The sequence below is a fragment of the Dendrobates tinctorius genome, unplaced genomic scaffold, assembly GCF_039654945.1.
Source record: "Dendrobates tinctorius isolate UK_male_01 unplaced genomic scaffold, ASM3965494v1 ptg000197l, whole genome shotgun sequence".
Classification (NCBI taxonomy): Eukaryota; Metazoa; Chordata; class Amphibia; order Anura; family Dendrobatidae; genus Dendrobates; species Dendrobates tinctorius.
The window spans coordinates 5,294,596-5,315,000 of record NW_027361864.1 but is presented as its reverse complement, the minus strand read 5'-3'; the positions used below and the strand labels follow the sequence as shown (position 1 = coordinate 5,315,000).

Sequence of the window (20,405 nt, the reverse complement as noted above, 5' to 3'; positions counted from 1 at the left end):
TCATTTTCTTCTCCACCACTATCTTTGCTTTCTCCCCCACCACTCCCATCATTGCCCATTCCACCACCTCCATAATTTCCTCCTCCTGCACCACCCCCATTTATTGCCCTTTCCACCACCACCATCATTGCATTCTCACCCACAACCCCATCATTGCCCTCTCGACCATCACCCCATCATTGTCTTCTCCCCATCACTGCCTTCTCCATCACCCCATCACTGCCTTCTCCCCATCACTCCCATCATTGCCTGCTCCATCACCCCATCACTCCCATCATTGTCTGCTCCATCACCCCATCATTGCCTGCTCCATCACCCCCATCATTGCCTGCTCCATCACGCCATCACTCCCATCATTGCCTTCTCCATCACCCCATCACTGCCTTCTCCATCACCCCATCACTGCCTTATCCATCACCCCCATCATTGCCTGCTCCATCACCCCATCACTCCCATCATTGCCTTCTCCATCACCCCATCACTGCCTTCTCCATCACCCCATCACTGCCTGCTCCATCACCCCATCATTGCCTGCTCCATCACCCCCATCACTCCCATCATTGTCTGCTCCATCACCCCATCACTGCCTGCTCCATCACTCCCATAATTGTCTGCTCCATCACCCCATCATTGCCTGCTCCATCACCCCCATCACTCCCCTCACTGCCTGCTCCATCACCCCATCATTGTCTGCTCCATCACCCCATCATTGTCTGCTCCATCACCCCATCACTGCCTGCTCCATCACCCCATCACTGCCTGCTCCATCACCCCATCATTGTCTGCTCCATCACCCCATCACTGCCTTCTCCATCACCCCATCATTGTCTGCTCTATCACCCCATCACTGCCTGCTCCATCACCCCATCATTGTCTGCTCCATCACCCCATCACTGCCTGCTCCATCACCCCATCACTGCCTGCTCCATCACCCCATCATTGTCTGCTCCATCACCCCATCACTGCCTGCTCCATCACCCCATCACTGCCTGCTCCATCACCCCCATCACTGCCTGCTCCATCACCCCCATCACTGCCTGCTCCATCACCCCCATCACTGCCTGCACCATCACCCCATCACTGCCTTCTCCATCACCCCATCATTGTCTGCTCCATCACCCCATCACTGCCTGCTCCATCACCCCATCATTGTCTGCTCCATCACCCCATCATTGTCTGCTCCATCACCCCATCACTGCCTGCTCCATCACCCCATCACTGCCTGCTCCATCACCCCCATCACTGCCTGCTCCATCACCCCATCACTGCCTGCTCCATCACCCCATCACTGCCTTCTCCATCACCCCCATCATTGTCTGCTCCTTCACCCCATCACTGCCTTCTAGACCATCACTCCCATCACTGCCTGCTCCATCATACACACAGACATACACACAGACATACACACACAGAGACATACATACATACATACACACATACATACACACAAGACACCACCTCTCTCCTCTCACCTGTCCGCAGCATCGCCAGCGCTTCCTCCCTCACACAGCAGCGGCCGCTGAATGATGACGTCATTCTGCGGCACTCCTCTGTGTGAAACAGGAAGCGCGGCCTCCGGGCAGGAAGCAGGACGGACCCTTGCCGCTCCGTTCCTGCTATTCACTCTTGCAGGCAGCGGAGCTGCCGTGATCGCATCGCTCCCTGCCCGCCGCTGCACTGCACTGCAGGGTGGAATTGCTGCTGCCGCGCCACCCCCACACACATGCCGCCTGGGGCGGACCGCCCCCCCCGCCCCCCCCCCACGCTACGCCAGTGCTTATGAGGAAAGGTTGCAGGATTTCGGATTGTTCAGTTTGCAAAAGAGAAGACTGAGAGGAGACTTAATAGCTGTCTGCAAATATCTAAAGGGCTGTCACATTATAGAAGGATCAACTTTATTCTCATTTGCACAAGGAAAGACTAGAAGCAATGGGATGAAACTGAAAAGGAGGAGACGCAGATTAGACATTAGAAAAAACTTTTGACAGTTAGTGATCAATGAGTGGAACAAGCTGCCACGAGAAGTGGTGAGTTCTCCTTCAATAGAAGTCTTCAACAGAGGCTGGACAGACATCTGACTGGGATGACTTAACGAATCCTGCTTTGAGCAGGGGGTTGGACCAGATGTCCCAGGAGGTCCCTTCCAACTCTACGATTCTATGATTCCATGAAAGATAAAATGACGAAAATTTTTTTTTAAAAATGGAGACTGTTTATAGAAACGTCACTGACCACCAGAGAAATTCCAGACTTAACGAGCGTCTTTGTGTATTCGGATTGGTATCTATTAGAGGATGTGAGTGGTAATCTGGGTAAACTGAAATGTGTTATATGAGCTATATGGAGGATAAGGTGTCGGATTTCAGTCAATGTAATGTATGAAAATGTGGAGGTAAGGGGGTTTGATAATTTTATATTTGTTAAGTTTATTTTTGCTCCTATTCAGGCTTAGGTGATAAGCATGTTAAATATGTTCTTTGTAACAATTCAATGCAAAGTTTATAACTTGTAATATGCAACTTCATTACAAAATCAATAAAAATGATGTTTAAAAAAAAAAGAAGAGAATCCAAGCATTTTAGTGCTCTGATATCCATAAGCGAAATCAGATAAAAAATGCATTGGTTCTCATGCAATCTAATTTGCATGCATGTGCAATCCAGAACCAAGGAGTAGAATATTTTTTGCAGCTTTGGCCAAATCAGTTTTTAATTTTGTACACTATTTTGACTATGATAATACAATAGCAAAAACTCACCATCTTGTCGCCATCTTTTTTCTTGATAAAAGTTGTCTCCATAGGTTAAATGGATCCTACCAGAATGAGGTTTAAATAGCCATAAGAAAAGTGAGGTAGTCATGTGGCGAGAAGCTTGGTGCTGAGGCTCCTTACAGAGTACTATAGTTACTCCTCAGCTAGCCTTGGGGAAGGTCTGAGATAAGAGCCATGTGCTGCTTTCACAAAGCATTGCTTGAAATAAAGCAAGTGTGTTCCCATCAACACTGGTCAGCTTGTGACTTGGAAGCAAAAGAAGTAACAAGCACCTGAATTACTGTGCTGCTACAGATGCAAAGTTGTCAAATTTGGAATTGACTCACGGCTAGCCAGCTTCAGCTCAATGACTGAGAGGAAAGTGCAAATGTTTCCCAACTCAATTCAGACTGCTCTCTCTCCAACTTTTGCCACAAATCCATGTGGTGCTTCTGTCTCTTGTTTAGGATGAAGACTGTACAAGGTGGAGCATTCTGTATTCTTCCTGCTGCATCAAAGCCAGAAAAAGACACAATCACTGATTTCCTTTATTATATTTAATCTGTTTTTATTGAAAAATTTTAAATATACAATCAATTTGAATCAACAAAAAAAGTGAACAATTAAATAAAAGTAGAAACAAAATTTTCCTGTTTAATCACAGGATGAATAATATGCAACTAAGGAGAACTCGTACTTCCCATACCTTTCTGTATGTAGTGAATGCAGGGCAAGGGTTAGAAAAGTGAAGCCAGTAGTGAAGTGAGGCTTGCAAGGGAGACCAAGAGCAATAAAATCAGATTTGGGGCTTATGTCAAAAGCAAAAGAAAAGTTAAAGATGCTATAGGATTTTTTCAGGATGAATATGGTTAAGTGGTCAAAAATGTTGTTCAGAAGGCCGAAATTTTAAATTCCTATTTTGGTACTGTGTTCTCTAAGAAAGCAATTGTAACATCAATTCATCTTCATGGTGCTATGGAGGGATAAAGGAATCCACACTTTCCATAAACAGAGAGATTGTGAGGAAACAGCTAATTAAAAAAAAAAGTTAAGAATATAAAGGCAGGAAATTAGGGAGGAGTGTTGGCTGCAGGGATCTTGTCACATATGGCAAACTTTATGTACCACTACTTTCCCGTGGCCCTCGCATTATATTCATCTTGGCCAAAAAAGAGTACAGGCTGTTCACTCTGCTAGACCCACATTATAATAAGAACTTTGCATATCTCCTTCCTGAGAATGAGAAGTCTAATAAAATGGTGCTATACCAGAAGGTCACTGTGGAAAATATGTTGAAAAAATTCCCATCAGACAACTGAGACAACCACCTGAAGACACCAACACATAAAGTGATTTTTTAATATTGAATGTTTGACTGAGGCTCTCCAGTTGTTTCCTTCAAGGGTCTATGAATGATTCTGCTTGTAATTTGCCTCAGGCTTTGCACTGTGTGCAGAGCCTTTATGAGTGTAGGAGTACAGCAACTAAGCTTTCTCAATATTTGAATGAGGCCTTCCAGATGTTGTCTTGAAGGCTGAATGGATGACCCTACTTGTAATTTTGGGCAGGCTTTGCACTTAGTGCATAGCTTTTATGAGTTTAGGAGTACCACTACATGACAATTTGAACAGAAAGTGCACGAGGCCATCCTTTATGTCTAATACAGGGTATATCAGAGTCCCTCTGTCATCCAATTTTTGGCAGTTCTTGCATCCTTCATAAATTACAATGAAATTTCCACTTTTTAATAAAAATTTTAATTTTCATTTACTTAAATTATGCTTTTTTTTAAATCCTTTTTTAAATTTTATCTTATCTACAAGTCATTATAAAGGAAAGAATGTTTTTTAAATTTTTTCGCTTCGATTTTGAATGTTTTATTGTCAGTTATTAAAGTGAAGTAAAAGTGTGACAGCATTGCTCTCTGCAGCGATATGGGAACAGAGATGCTTCCAGAGTTCGTCCCCATGCTGTTCTCCTTCGATCCAGCAGTTTTTACATCCATTTCAACATTTTGTCAGAAACTCAAATCTCTTTGTAGGATCTGCCGGAGTAATGCTCAGATTTCCCCTTGACTCCCATTGTACTACTTTTTCCAAGTGAGCATCCGAGCATTAGGCCACATGCATACATTTAGTATTTGGTGAGTTTTTTTTACCCCAGTATTTGTAAGCCAAAACCAAGAGTGGGTGAAAAATACAGAAGTGATGAAAATGTTTCTATTATGCTTTTCCTCTGACGGTTCCACTCCTGGTTTTGGCTTACAAATACTGGGGTAAAAAACTCACCAAATACTCAATGTGTGCACGGGACCTTAGGGATGGATTGGTTACAGTGAAGAGAATCCAAGCATTTTAGTGCTCTGACATCCGTAAGCAAAATCAGATAAAAAATGCATTGGTTCTCATGCAATCTAATTTGCATTCATGTGCAATCCAGAACCAAGGAGTAGAATATTTTTTGCAGCTTTGGCCATATCAGTTTTTAATTTTGTACACTATTTTGACTATTATAATACAATAGCAAAAGCTCACCATCTTGTGCACCGTCTTTTTTCTTGATAAAAGTTGTCTCCATAGGTTAAATGGATCCTACCAGAATGAGGTGTAAATAGCCATAAGAAAACTGAGGTAGTCATGTGGAGAGAAGCTTGGTGCTGAGGCTCCTTACAGAGTACTATAGTTACTCCTCAGCTAGCCTTGGGGAAGGTCTGAGATAAGAGCCATGTGCTGCTTTCACAAAGCATTGCTTGAAATAAAGCAAGTGTGTTCCCATCAACACTGGTCAGCTTGTGACTTGGAAGCAAAAGAAGTAACAAGCACCTGAATTACTGTGCTGCTAGAGATGCAAAGTTGTCAAGTTTGGAATTGACTCACGGCTAGCCAGCTTCAGCTCAATGACTGAGAGGAAAGTGCAAATGTTTCCCAACTCAATTCAGACTACTCTCTCTCCAACTTTTGCCACAAATCCATGTGGCGCTTCTGTCTCTTGTTTAGGATGAAGACTGTACAAGGTGGAGCATTCTGTATTCTTCCTGCTGCATCAAAGCCAGAAAAAGACACAATCACAAATAATTCACTGATTTCCTTTATTATATTTAATCTGTCTTCATTGAAAATTTTTAAATATACAATCAATTTGGATCAACAAAAAAGTGAATGATCAAATAAAAGTAGAAACAAAATTTTCCTGTTTATTCACAGGATGAATAATATGCAACTAAGGCTGGTTTCACATTTGCGTTTTTTTGCGCTGGAAAAAAACGCATACGTGCGCATGCGTTTTTTCCCCTATATTTAACATGGGTGCGCATACCTGCGCGCTGGCATGCGCACGTATGCGATTTTCATGCGCTGCGTTTTTTTGGGGTGTGCGTTTGTATTTTACAGACGCAGCATGTTGCATTTTTTGGTCCTGCAAAAAAGCGCATGCGCACGTATGCGCACGTTTTGCGCTAAAAATGGCCATTATAGCCTATGGATGCGCATACGTGCGCACTGGCATGCGCATGCATGCGTTTTTTTAGCGCTGCATTTTTTTGGTGGTGTCCACTTGTTGTACTAGTTATAATCTTCTAAAGTCAAAAAAAAAAAGTCTATATAGGAGGTGCCTGCCAAAACTCTGCCACTACTACACTGACAGATTGGAGAGCAGACAGTCAACAAGGAACCCATCTTCTATCAGCGAAGAATGTGAGTATATTACATTATATGCCTGTCCTTTTAAATTATGTATGTACTAATGATTTTTATTATTTTTACATGCAGTATGTCTTCAGAATCCGAGTATTCCCCATCGCGGCAGGAATTGGCGCAAGCAGACCGTGAGGTGATTATTTTCGTGCATCTGGTAAGTATATCTGCTGCTTCTCCAAATCTCTTACGTTTTTTTCAACTTTTTTAAGACATCGTCATCATCATCTTCTGCGGACGGGACTAGTGAGGGCGAAGAGCAGGAGCAGCGAAGCCAAGTCCCGGTGGTGATACGGAATGTATGTATCATATGATTTGTAATGTTCTTTATTTTTTATCTTCTATTTTTACTCGTTTTTATGTTTCTTTTTTTTGTAACTTTTTATTCAATTTAAATTTGATTATTCTAATGAATGTGTTTTGTCTAGGTTCCACAACGGGATGAAGACGTCTACCTGGATAATGAGCAGCTCATCAGCCTGGTCCAGGAGCGTTCGCCGTTGTGGGACAGCCGTGACCGGCTGTACAAGGACATTGTGGTGACCCGGCGGCTATGGAATGAGGTGGCCGCAGCGTTGATGGATGGCTGGGACAGCGCCACAGCATCCTCCAAAAAGGCGTTTAGTGAGTATTTCCCTGCTCTGTATTGTGCCGCAGTGACTGTTGTCCTTGATGGCACTGTTGGGTTTCGTGCTAGGCATATTCTAGCAGGAAACCCAACAGTGTCATCGGGGTCTACAGTGACTGCTTTGAGTATTGTATTGCTACATTGTGCCGCAGTGACTGTTGTCCTTGACGGCACTGTTGGGTTTCCTGCTAGGTATATTTTAGCAGGAAACCCAACAGTGTCATCGGGCTCTACAGTGACTGCTTTGAGTATTGTATTGCTATATTGTGCCACAGTGACTGTTGTCCTTGACGGCACTGTTTTTTTTTTACCAACAGTGGACAAAGTCCGAACACGTTGGCGTTCGATCAAGGACCGCTTCAACAGTGATGTTCGTGCTGAGGGCCAGGTTCGCAGTGGATCTGCGTCAAGGACCAGAACTAGATACCGTCACTATCACGCGTTGCAGTTCCTAAGACCAGTCCTTGCCACGAGATCGTAAGTATTATAAATTTTGGGTTTTTATTTTTATTAATCTGTGTTTTTCTAATCCACAGCTGATGCTTCTTGTAAAGGCATGGTAGTAATGATTTTCCTTTCTTCCACAGCACCTGGAGCAGCACCCTGCAACCTGGCCCTGGAGCGGTCCTTCCTCGGACGTCCTCTGACCCGTCCCAGCCATCCGACAGCCAGGAAGCACCTTGCAGGTCAGCCACACACACAGCTGGTGACCAGGAAGCTGGGCCATCAGGTGTTCCCCTGTCCCAGGTCTCTGCCACTGGTTATGCGGGCACTACCCGCCAGCGGCAGAGGGCCTTGGACAGGAATGTCTTGCCCGAGTTTATGCATTTGAGCGAGGCCTTTAATTCCAGCCTCAAGTCACTGTCCGACAGAGTTGAAAGCGGTTTTGCACTCATGGAACGTGGTTTTAACCACTTTGAACACCGCTTCAATTCTGTAGAACAGCGCCTTGACCGTCTGGAGGCCGACCTCAACAGACCAGCACACCATTTTTTTAGTAAGATTGAAAAGGGCATGGCGGAACACCTTAGTCCTGAGCAACAGCTGAATGTGCTGCAGGCCTGCAACAATGCTTTCTTGCAGGCTATGCAGCATAATCGGTACGGTCAGCAGTCAGTGGTGTCATTTCCACCTGTGCCACCATTGACTCGCTTCACCTCACTACCGACTTGTGCTGCATACCACTGCACGGACACCTCTATTCAAAGCCAGGACACCCACCATTACACCACCACAAGTCTGAGTGCAGCTGGTCACTTCACCGACACCACCATGGCAAGCGCTGCTCCTGTCTGGAGCACCACCGCCACTCCCATGCATGCGTGGAGCTCAGCCACCACTAGGCAAACATGGAACAGCCCTGCCGCTACAACAACATGTAGTAGCCCTGCCACCACCACTCCGCAAACCTGGACCATCACTGCCGCCACCAGTCCTCCTGCAAGGACGAGCACTGCCAACGAAGAGCAGCAGCAGCAGCCACCTCAGCAGCAGCAGCCACCTCAGCAGCAGCCACCTCAGCAGCAGCAGCAGCCACCTCAGCAGCAGCAGCAGCCACCTCAGCAGCAGCAGCAACCACCTCAGCAGCAGCAGCAGCCACCTCAGCAGCAGCAGCAGCCACCTCAGCAGCAGCCGCCACCTCAGCAGCAGCAGCAGCCACCTCAGCAGCAGCAGCCACACCAGCAGACGGGGGACCTACACTCAATATTTGCCCCTAGTTCAAGGCGAAATCTATCAAGGCGGGCATTGGGCCAAAGTCGGTCCAGGCACACAAGCCTACGGCGACATGCCATTACAACTAATGTACCTGAACAGATTTCCTCTCCTCCAAGTGTTCCTTGTTTAATTCCCTTAACTGGACTACCTTCCCCCACAAGTTTTGTTGCCCCTTCCCCTCAAACACCGTCTTCAACTGCAAGTGTTGCATATTCCCTGCACACCCCCAAATTGAAACCATCTGCCCCCAAACGCCGGAAAAAATAATTTTTTGGTTTATTTTTGTGATTAAAAATAAATTTACATTTGTGGTTCACCATTACAAAGTTTCATTAATGTTGTTTGCGCCGCTCACACACACTGATGGGTAAATACATGTTAAAAACCAACCCAAGGCCTAGTATAGTCATATGTGAAATAACACGGACTAGTATAGTCATACCAAGGCCTAGTGTAATAACTCGAGTTTTACCAACTTGGATCTGGTTTCATGAAAAACAAACTGTTGAAACTTGTCAAGTTTCACCAGTTTGTTTTTCGTGAAACAAGATCCTAGTTGGTAAAAATCGAGTAGGCCTTGGTATGACTATACTAGGCCGTGGTATTTCACATATGACTATACTACTAGCCCCAAGGCCTACTATACTCATATTTGAAATACCACGGCCTAGTGTAGTCATTCCAAGGCCTAGTGTAATAACTTTAGTTTTACCAACTAGAATCTGGTTTCATGAAAAACAAACTGTTGAAACTTGTCAAGTTTCACCAGTTTGTTTTTCGTGAAACAAGATCCTAGTTGGTAAAAATCGAGTAGGCCTTGGTATGACTATACTAGGCCGTGGTATTTCACATATGACTATACTACTAGCCCCAAGGCCTACTATACTCATATTTGAAATACCACGGCCTAGTGTAGTCATTCCAAGGCCTAGTGTAATAACTCTAGTTTTACCAACTAGAATCTGGTTTCATGAAAAACAAACTGTTGAAACTTGTCAAGTTTCACCAGTTTGTTTTTCGTGAAACAAGATCCTAGTTGGTAAAAATCGAGTAGGCCTTGGTATGACTATACTAGGCCGTGGTATTTCACATATGACTATACTACTAGCCCCAAGGCCTACTATACTCATATTTGAAATACCACAGCCTAGTGTAGTCATTCCAAGGCCTAGTGTAATAACTCTAGTTTTACCAACTAGAATCTGGTTTCATGAAAAACAAACTGGTGAAACTTGTCAAGTTTCACCAGTTTGTTTTTCGTGAAACAAGATCCTAGTTGGTAAAAATCGAGTAGGCCTTGGTATGACTATACTAGGCCGTGGTATTTCACATATGACTATACTAGTAGGCCCAAGGCCTACTATACTCATATTTGAAATACCACGGCCTAGTATAGTCATTCCAAGGCCTAGTGTAATAACTTGTAAGTTGGAATTGAGCAGATTACATTCATCCACTCAATGCTGACTTGTATTCCCCATGGACTTTCATTGGGGTTGGGTTTCAACTAGTTGGACAATTTTCTCTTGAAAAAAATTGGTTTCCTGATTCATGGCCTGCAGCTTTGCTCGTTCCAATATATTTCACGCAGACTAGCAATGCTGCATTTTAACTCATATGTGTATTTACCTGCCCAGGTGTGTGAACATCAAAAAATTCAGTTATACATGGGAAGTTTTTTATTTAATTGGAGTTTAAAAAATATAGTGCACTCAGTAATGGTATCAAATAAGGTTTTTTATTACCATAAACAAACAAAAACATTACACCATTTCATCTTGCCAGTGCACCCGTCCTACATCAGAAATAAAGTAGGCCGCAAATTGGTCCCTCATTTGGCCAACTTCAACGGATGACCTGAGAGTGTGCTGAGTGAATTCAGGCAATGGGTTAGGAGCATCATCGTCCAGTTCAAAGGTCGGGTGCTCTTTAGCCATCACAAAGTTATGTAGAACCACACAGGCCTTCACCACCTCATCGACTGTTTCAAGTTTAAGATTAATGGCCGTGCCCAGAATTCGCCATCTGGAGACAAGAATCCCAAAAGCACACTCGACAGTTCTTCTGGCCCTGGTCAGCCTGTAATTAAATATTTTTTTGGTGTGGTCCAAGTCCCGGCTGGAGTAGGGTTTCAGTAAGTTTCCGCACATTTGAAAAGCCTCATCGCCAACCATTACAAAGGGCAGTGGCGGAGCTTCGGTGTGAGGAAGAGGCCGTGGCATAGGGAAATTAAATTGGTTGCCATACAACCTCCGGCCCATGTCTGAGTTTTTAAAAGCCTGTGAGTCATTACCACGGCCAAATGCTCCAATGTCCACTGCTACAAACATACAGTCATGGCCAAATGTATTGACACCCCTGCAATTCTGTCAGATAATACTCAGTTTCTTCCTGAAAATGATTGCAAACACAAATTCTTTGGTATTATTATCTTCATTTAATTTGTCTTAAATGAAAAAACACAAAAAGAATTGTCCTAAAGCCAAATTGGACATAATTCCACACCAAACATAACAAAGAGGGTGGACAAAAGTATTGGCACTGTTCGAAAAATCATGTGATGCTTCCCTAATTTGTGTAATTAACAGCACCTATAACTTATCTGTGGCACCTAACAGGTGTTGGCAATAACTAAATTACACTTGCAGCCAGATGACATGGATTAAAGTTGACTCAACCTCTGTCCTGTGTCCTTGTGTGTACCACATTGAGCATGGAGAAAAGAAAGAAGACCAAAGAACTGTCTGAGGACTTGAGAAACCAAATTGTGAGGAAGCATGAGCAATCTCAAGGCTACAAGTCCATCTCCAAAGACCAGAATGTTCCTGTGTCTACCGTGCGCAGTGTCATCAAGAAGTTTAAAGCCCATGGCACTGTGGCTAACCTCCCTAGATGTGGACTGAAAAGAAAAATTGACAAGAGATTTCAACACAAGATTGTGCGGATGTTGGATAAAGAACCTCCACTAACATCCAAACAAGTTCAAGCTGCCCTGCAGTCCGAGAGTACAACGGTGTCAACCCGTACTATCCGTCGGCATCTGAATGAAAAGGGACTGTATGGTAGGAGACCCAGGAAGACTTCACTTCTTACCCCGAGACATAAAAAAGCCAGGCTGGAGTTTGCCAAAACTTACCTGAAAAAGCCTAAAACATTTTGGAAGAATGTTCTCTGGTCAGATGAGACAAAAGTAGAGCTTTTAGGGCAAAAGCATCAACATAGAGTTTACAGGAGAAAAAAGAGGCATTCAAAGAAAAGTACACGGTCCCTACAGTCAAACATGGCGGAGGTTCCCTGATGTTTTGGGGTTGCTTTGCTGCCTCTGGCACTGGACTGCTTGACCGTGTGCATGGCATTATGAAGTCAGAAGACTACCAACAAATTTTGCAGCATAATGTAGGTCCCAGTGTGAGAAAGCTGGGTCTACCTCAGAGGTCATGGGTCTTCCAGCAGGACAATAACCCAAAACACACTTCAAAAAGCATTAGAAAATGGTTTGAGAGAAAGCACTGGAGACTTCTAAGGTGGCCAGCAATGAGTCCAGACCTGAATCCTATAGAACACCTGTGGAGAGATCTAAAAATGGCAGTTTGGAGAAGGCACCCTTCAAATATCAGGGACCTGGAGTAGTTTGCCAAAGAAGAATGGTCTAAAATTCCAGCAGAGCATTGTAAGAAACTCATTGATGGTTACCGGAAGTGGTTGGTCGCAGTTATTTTGGCTAAAGGTTGTGCAACCAAGTATTAGGCTGAGGGTGCCAATACTTTTGTCCGGCCCATTTTTGGAGTTTTGTGTGAAATGATCAATGTTTTGCTTTTTGCTTCATTCTCTTTTGTGTTTTTTAATTTAAGACAAATTAATTGAAGATAATAATACCAAAGAATTTGTGTTTGCAATCATTTTCAGGAAGAAACTGAATATTATCTGACAGAATTGCAGGGGTGTCAATACTTTTGGCCATGACTGTACATCCGGCATCCGCAATGGCCATGAGTACTATTGAAAAGTACTTTTTGTAATTATAGTACTCAGATCCCGTTCTTTGGGGTTTGATGATCCGTATGTGTTTACCATCAACAGCTCCCAAACAGTTGGGAAAATTGCATACTGTCCAGAATTTGTCAGCAATTTCCATCCACTTTTCAGCGGTGGGCAGGGGCATAAATTCTGGACAAAGAACATTCCAGAGAGCCCGGCAGGTGTCAGCAACAATTCCAGACAAGGTAGAGATTCCAATACGGTACTGGAAGTGTAGTGAAGATAGGGTTTCTCCAGTCGCCAGGAATCTGTGAACAGACAAAGAAGTAAAATTAATATTTATGTATATTATTTTAAAAAACTATAAAATAAAATATTAGTACATTCACGAAAACTAATTACCCAAGGTTTTGAATACTAAATTTAAAAAAAAAAACATCAGACCGCACCCCTTGGTTTTTAAAACATACCGTAAAGTCACCAGTAGCCGTTCCTCAGGAGGAATCGCACGACGGAGCTGTGTGTCCTGTCTCCGGATGGATTGTTGGACACGAGCAAGCAAATCCATGAAACTTTCGTGGGACATCCGGATATAATCTGTAAATTTCTCCGGGTTTGACTGGAGCTCGCTGTAGAGGGTGTGGTATGCCCCACGGCTCTCCCGGAGTTCAACAATCGGATGTATCCACATACGCCGCCGTCTTCGCTGCCTCTCTCTCTTCCTTTGTTCATGGCAAGCAACTGCATACGCCTGAGCCATCGCGATGTCCAAATCCAAGTTGAAGTGAAAACTCTTCCAGCGTAGATCCATGGTCACGAGAAGAATCAAGCAAATGTGAAGAATACTGTATACAGGGTCTATATATTAACATACCACACCCACAATGAAGTCCCATTGGTCTTGTGTGTTGTTGAATGGTTGTTTTTTCTTTTTTGTGGGGTTTTTCCAAAATCTGTAAAAAAACGCAAACGCACAAAAAACGCATACAAACGCACAAAAACGCTGCGTTTTTTTCCTGCATGCGCATAAAAATGCTTGAAAAAAACGCAGCGTTTGTATGCATTTGTATGCGTTTTTTCAATGCGTTTTTTTGCGGGAAAAACGCGCTGCAAAAAAAAGCAGTTGTGAAACTAGCCTTAGAAGAACTCGTACTTCCCATACCTTTCTGTATGTAGTGAATGCAGGGCAAGGGTTAGAAAAATGAAGCCAGAAGTGAAGTGAGGCTTGCAAGGGAGACCAAGAGCAATAAAATCAGATTTGGAGCTTATGTCAAAAACAAAAGAAAAGTTAAAGATGCTATAGGATTTTTACAGGATGAATATGGTTAAGTGGTCAAAAATGATGTTGAGAAGGCCGAAATATTAAATTCCTATTTTGCAACTGTGTTCTCTAAGAAAGCAATTGTAACATCAATTCATCTTCATGGTGCTATCGAAGGATAAAAGAATCCACACTTTCCATAAACAGAGAGATTGTGAGGAAACAGCTAATTGAAATGAATTTAAATCTCCTGGTAGAGATGAATTATATCCTAGGGTAAGAGGATAGCAGAGGAAATTGCAGAACCACTAGCCAGAATCTTTGAAAAATGTTCGAAAACAGAAGCCTTAGAAGATTGGAGAAGGGCAAATGTTGTCACTGTCTTCAAAAAAAAAGTTAAGAATATGAAGGCAGGAAATTAGGGAGGAGTGTTGGCTGCAGGGATCTTGTCACATATGGCAAACTTCATGTACCACTACTTTCCCGTGGCTCTCGCATTATATTCATCTTGGCCAAAAAAGAGTACAGGCTGTTCACTCTGCTAGACCCACATTATAATAAGAACTTTGCATTTCTCCTTCCTGAGAATGAGAAGTCTAATAAAATGGTGCTATACCAGATGGTCATTGTGGAAAATATGTTGAAAAAATTCCCATCAGACAACTGAGACAACCACCAAAGAACAACAGCACATAAAGTGATTTTTTAATCTTGAATGTTTGAATGAGGCTCTCTAGTTGTTTCCTTCAAGGGTCTATGAATGATTCTGCTTGTAATTTGCCTCAGGCTTTGCACTGTGTGCAGAGCCTTTATGAGTGTAGGAGTACCACAACTAAAGCTGGAGTCACACATAGCGACTTACCAGCGATCCCGACAACGATATCAACGTGTCAGGTTCGCTGGTAAGTCGCTATGTGATCGCTGGTGAGCTGTCACACAGTTTCACCAGCGATTAGCACAGCGATGCCGCATGCGCGGCATCGCTGTGTGTTCACTAGCGCTGATGCCATCACTGTAAAAAAATAGAATTAAAATAAAAAATATTGTTATTCTCACCTTCCGATGACCCGCGCAGCCATCCTGCCTCTCTCCACACTCCTGTTCCCAGTGATCCTTTGCGATAATGACAGCAAGAATGTCACGGTCTCGCAGGAGTGCGACATCTCGTGGTCATTCGTGCAAAGGATCACTGGGACCGGGAGCGTGGAGAGAGGCTGAATGGCTGCGCGGGACGTCGGAAGGTGAGAATAACAATATTTTTTATTTTTTTATTATTTTTTACAGCTGATCGTTGGTCTCCCGCCTGTCACACACAGCGATGCGTGCTGGCCAGCGGGAGACCAGCGATGAAAATAAAGTCCAGAGGTTTCTTACAGCGATCAGCGATCCCGGCAGGGGGGCCGGTCGCTGATCGCTGTCACACACAGCGATCTCGCTGGTGAGATCGCTGTTGTGTCACAAAAGTTGTGACTCAGCAGCGATCTCGCTAGCGAGATTGCTATGTGTGACTCCAGCTTACGCTTTCTCATTATTTGAATGAGGCCTTCCAGATGTTGTCTTGAAGGTTGAATGGATGACCCTACTTGTAATTTTGGGCAGGATTAGCACTTAGTGCATAGCTTTTATGAGTTTAGGAGTACCACTACATGACAATTTGAACAGAATGTGCACGAGGCCATCCTTTATGTCTAATACAGGGTATATTAGAGTCCCTCTGTCATCCAATTTTTGGCAGTTCTTGCATCCTTCATAAATTACAATGAAATTTCCACTTTTTTAATAAAAATTCTAATTTTCATTTACTTAAATTGTTTTTTTAAAATCCTTTTTTAAATTTTGTCTTATCTACAAGTCATTATACAGGAAAGAATGTTTTTTACCTTTTTTTCGCTTCGATTTTGAATGTTTTATTGTCAGTTATTAAAGTGAAGTAAAATTGTGACAGCATTGCTCTCAGCAGCGATATGGGAACAGAGATGCTTCCAGGGATCTTCCCCATGCTGTTCTCCTTCGATTCAGCAGTTTTTACATCCATTTCAACATTTTGTCAGCCATTCAAATCTCTTTGTAGGATCTGCCGGAGTAATGCTCAGATTTCCCCTTGACTCCCATTGTACTACTTTTTCCAAGTGAGCATCCGAGCATTAGGCCACATGCACACATTTAGTATTTGGTGAGTTTTTTTACCCCAGTATTTGTAAGCCCAAACCAAGAGAGTGTGAAAAATACAGAAGTGATGCAAATGTTTCTATTATTCTTTTCCTCTGACCGTTCCACTCCTGGTTTTGGCTTACAAATACTGGGGTGAAAAACTCACCAAATACTCAATGTGTGCACGGGACCTTAGGGATGGATTGGTTACAGTGAAGAGAATCCAAGCATTTTAGTGCTCTGACATCCGTAAGCAAAATCAGATAAAAAATGCATTGGTTCTCATGCAATCTAATTTGCATGCATGTGCAATCTAGAACCAAGGAGTAGAATATTTTTTGCAGCTTTGGCCAAATCAGTTTTTAATTTTGTACACTATTTTGACTGTGATAATACAATAACAAAAACTCACCATCTTGTGCGCCATCTTTTTTCTTGATAAAAGTTGTCTCCATAGGTTAAATGGATCCTACCAGAATGAGGTTTAAATAGCCATAAGAAAAGTGAGGTAGTCATGTGGAGAGAAGCTTGGTGCTGAGGCTCCTTACAGAGTACTATAGTTACTCCTCAGCTAGCCTTGGGGAAGGTCTGAGATAAGAGCCATGTGCTGCTTTCACAAAGCATTGCTTGAAATAAAGCAAGTGTGTTCCCATCAACACTGGTCAGCTTGTGACTTGGAAGCAAAAGAAGTAACAAGCACCTGAATTACTGTGCTGCTACAGATGCAAAGTTGTCAAGTTTGGAACTGACTCACGGCTAGCCAGCTTCAGCTCAATGACTGAGAGGAAAGTGCAAATGTTTCCCAACTCAATTCAGACTACTCTCTCTCCAACTTTTGCCACAAATCCATGTGGTGCTTCTGTCTCTTGCTTAGGATGAAGACTGTACAAGGTGGAGCATTCTGTATTCTTCATGATGCATCAAAGCCAGAAAAAGACACAATCACAAATAATTCACTGATTTCCTTTATTATATTTAATCTGTTTTTATTGAAAAATTATAAATATACAATCAATTTGGATCAACAAAAAAAGTGAACGATCAAATAAAAGTAGAAACAAAATTTTCCTGTTTAATCACAGGATGAATAATATGCAACTAAGAAGAACTCGTACTTCCCATACCTTTCTGTATGTAGTGAATGCAGGGCAAGGGTTAGAAAAGTGAAGCCAGCAGTGAAGTGAGGCTTGCAAGGGAGACCAAGAGCAATAAAATCAGATTTGGGGCTTATGTCAAAAGCAAAAGAAAAGTTAAAGATGCTATAGGATTTTTACAGGATGAATATGGTTAAGTGGTCAAAAATGATGTTCAGAAAGCCGAAATATTAAATTCCTATTTTGCTACTGTGTTCTCTAAGAAAGCAATTGTAACATCAATTCATCTTCCTGGTGCTATCGAAGATAAAGGAATCCACACTTTCCATAAACAGAGACATTGTGAGGAAACAGCTAATTGAAATGAATTTAAATCTCCTGGTAGAGATGAATTACATCCTAGGGTAAGAGGATAGCAGAGGAAATTGCAGAACCACTAGCCAGAATCTTTGAAAAATGCTCGAAAACAGAAGTCTTAGAAGACTGGAGAAGGGCAAATGTTGTCCCTGTCTTCAAAAAAAAGTTAAGAATATGAAGGCAGGAAATTTAGGAGGAGTGTTGGCTGCAGTGATCTTGTCACATATCGTAAACTTTATGAACCACTACCTTTCCCGTGGCCCTCACATTATATTCATCTTGGCACAAAAAGAGTACTGGCTGTTCACTCTGCTAGACCCACACTATAATGAGAACTTTGCATATCTCCTTCCTGAGGATGACAAGTCTAATAAAATGGTGCTATACCAGATGGTCATTGCGGAAAATATGTTGAAAAAATTCCCATCAGACAACTGAGACAACCACCAGAGGACAGCAGCACATAAAGTCAATTTTTAATTTTGAATGTTTGAATGAGGCTCTCTAGTTGTTCACTTAAAGGGTCTGTGAATGACCTTGCTTGTAATTTGGGTCAGGCTTTGCTCTGTGTGCAGAGCCTTTATGAGTGTAGGAGTACCACAACTAAGCTTTCTCATTATTTGAATGAGGCCTTCGAGATGTTGTCTTGAAGGTTGAATGGATGACTCTACTTGTAATTTTCGGCAGGCTTTGCACTTTGTGCATAGCTTTTATGAGTTTAGGAGTACCACTACATGGCTATTTGAACAGAATGTTCACAAGGCCATCCTTTATGTCTAATACAGGGTATATCAGAGTCCTTCTGACATCCAATTTTGGCAGTTCTTGCATCCTTCATAAATTACAATGAAATTTCCACTTTTTTAATAAAAGGTCTAATTTTCATTTACTTAAATTATGTTTGTTTAAAATCCTTTTTAAAATTTTGTCTTATCTACAAGTCATTATACAGGAAAGAATGTTCTTTAACTTTTTTTTCTGTAAACTCTAATTTCGCTTCGATTTTGAATGTTTTATTGTCAGTTATTAAAGTGAAGTAAAAGTGTGACAGCATTGCTCTCAGCAGCGATATGGGAACAGAGTTGCTTCCAGAGTTCGTCCCCATGCTGTTCTCCTTCGATTCAGCAGTTTTTACATCCATTTCAACATTTTGTCAGAAACTCAAATCTCTTTGTAGGATCTGCCGGAGTAAAGCTCAGATTTCCCTTTGACTCCCATTGTACTAGTTTTTCCAAGTGAGCATCCGAGCATTAGGCCACATGCACACATTTAGTATTTGGTGAGTTTTTTTTACCCCAGTATTTGTAAGCCCAAACCAAGAGTGGGTGAAAAATACAGAAGTGATGCAAATGTTTCTATTATGCTTTTCCTCTGGCCGATCCACTCCTGGTTTTGGCTTACAAATACTGGGGTAAAAAAAACTCACCAAATACTCAATGTGTGCACGGGACCTTAGGGATGGATTGGTTACAGTGAAGAGAATCCAAGCATTTTAGTGCTCTGACATCCGTAAGCAAAATCAGATAAAAAATGCATTGGTTCTCATGCAATCTAATTTGCATGCATGTGCAATCCAGAACCAAGGAGTAGAATATTTTTTGCAGCTTTGGCCAAATCAGTTTTTAATTTTGTACACTATTTTGACTATTATAATACAATAGCAAAAACTCACCATCTTGTGCGCCGTCTTTTTTCTTGATAAAAGTTGTCTCCATAGGTTAAGTGGATCCTACCAGAATAAGGTTTAAATAGCCATAAGAAAAGTGAGGTAGTCATGTGGAGAGAAGCTTGGTGCTGAGGCTCCTTACAGAGTACTATAGTTACTCCTCAGCTAGCCTTGGGGAAGGTCTGAGATAAGAGCCATGTGCTGCTTTCACAAAGCATTGCTTGAAATAACGCAAGTGTGTTCCCATCAACACTGGTCAGCTTGTGACTTGGAAGCAAAAGAAGTAACAAGCACCTGAATTACTGTGCTGCTACAGATGCAAAGTTGTCAAGTTTGGAACTGACTCACGGCTAGCCAGCTTCAGCTCAATGACTGAGAGGAAAGTGCAAATGTTTCCCAACTCAATTCAGACTACTCTCTCTCCAACTTTTGCCACAAATCCATGTGGCGCTTCTGTCTCTTGTTTAGGATGAAGACTGTACAAGGTGGAGCATTCTGTATTCTTCCTGCTGCATCAAAGCCAGAAAAAGACACAATCACAAATAATTCACTGATTTCCTTTATTATATTTAACCCCTTCACCCCCAAGGGTGGTTTGCACGTTCATGACCGAGCCAATTTTTACAATTATGACCACTGTCCCTTTATGAGGTTATAACTCTGGAACGCTTCAACGGATCTAGGCGATTCTGAGACTGTTTTCTCGTGACATATTGTACTTCACTTTAGTGGTAAAAATTTTTCGCTATAACTTGCGTTTATTTATGAAAAAAACAGAAATATGGCGAAAATTTTGAAAATTTTGCAATTTTCAAACTTTGAATTTGTATGCCCTTAAAACAGAGAAATATGTGACACAAAATAGTTAGTAAATAACATTTCCCACATGTCTATTTTACATCAGCACAATTTGGGAAACAACATTTTTTTTGTTAGGAAGTTATAAGGGTTAAAATTTGACCAGCGATTTCTAATTTTTACAACAAAACTTACAAAACCATTTTTTTTAGGGACCACCTCACATTTGAAGTCACTTTGAGGGGTCTATATGGCAGAAAATACCCAAAAGTGACACCATTCTAAAAACTGCACCCCTGAAGCTACTCAAAA

At 42.3% G+C, this 20,405-nt stretch overlaps 1 protein-coding gene across 1 annotated transcript; it reads left to right on the top strand.

Annotated features, from left to right (window-relative positions):
• Nucleotides 1–6,390: 6,390 nt before the first annotated feature.
• On the top strand, nt 6,391–18,840 carry LOC141056397 (uncharacterized). Its single transcript, XM_073553179.1, has 6 exons — nt 6,391–6,580; nt 6,657–6,743; nt 6,873–7,068; nt 7,390–7,549; nt 7,660–8,715; nt 18,807–18,840. Exons 1-6 carry the CDS (start codon nt 6,482–6,484, stop codon nt 18,838–18,840), a joined length of 1,632 nt encoding a protein of 543 aa, XP_073409280.1. The 5' UTR covers nt 6,391–6,481.
• The last annotated feature ends 1,565 nt before the right edge of the window (nt 18,841–20,405 follow it).

Excerpts from the sequence above, each read along its gene's own strand:
- LOC141056397 (XM_073553179.1), top strand. The coding sequence starts at position 6,482 with ATGTATGTACTAATGATTTTTATTATTTTTACATGCAGTATGTCTTCA. Across the intron at positions 6,581-6,656 it reads TGGCGCAAGCAGACCGTGAG|ACATCGTCATCATCATCTTC; the intron begins GTGATTATTTTC and ends AACTTTTTTAAG. Across the intron at positions 7,550-7,659 it reads CCAGTCCTTGCCACGAGATC|CACCTGGAGCAGCACCCTGC; the intron begins GTAAGTATTATA and ends TTTCTTCCACAG.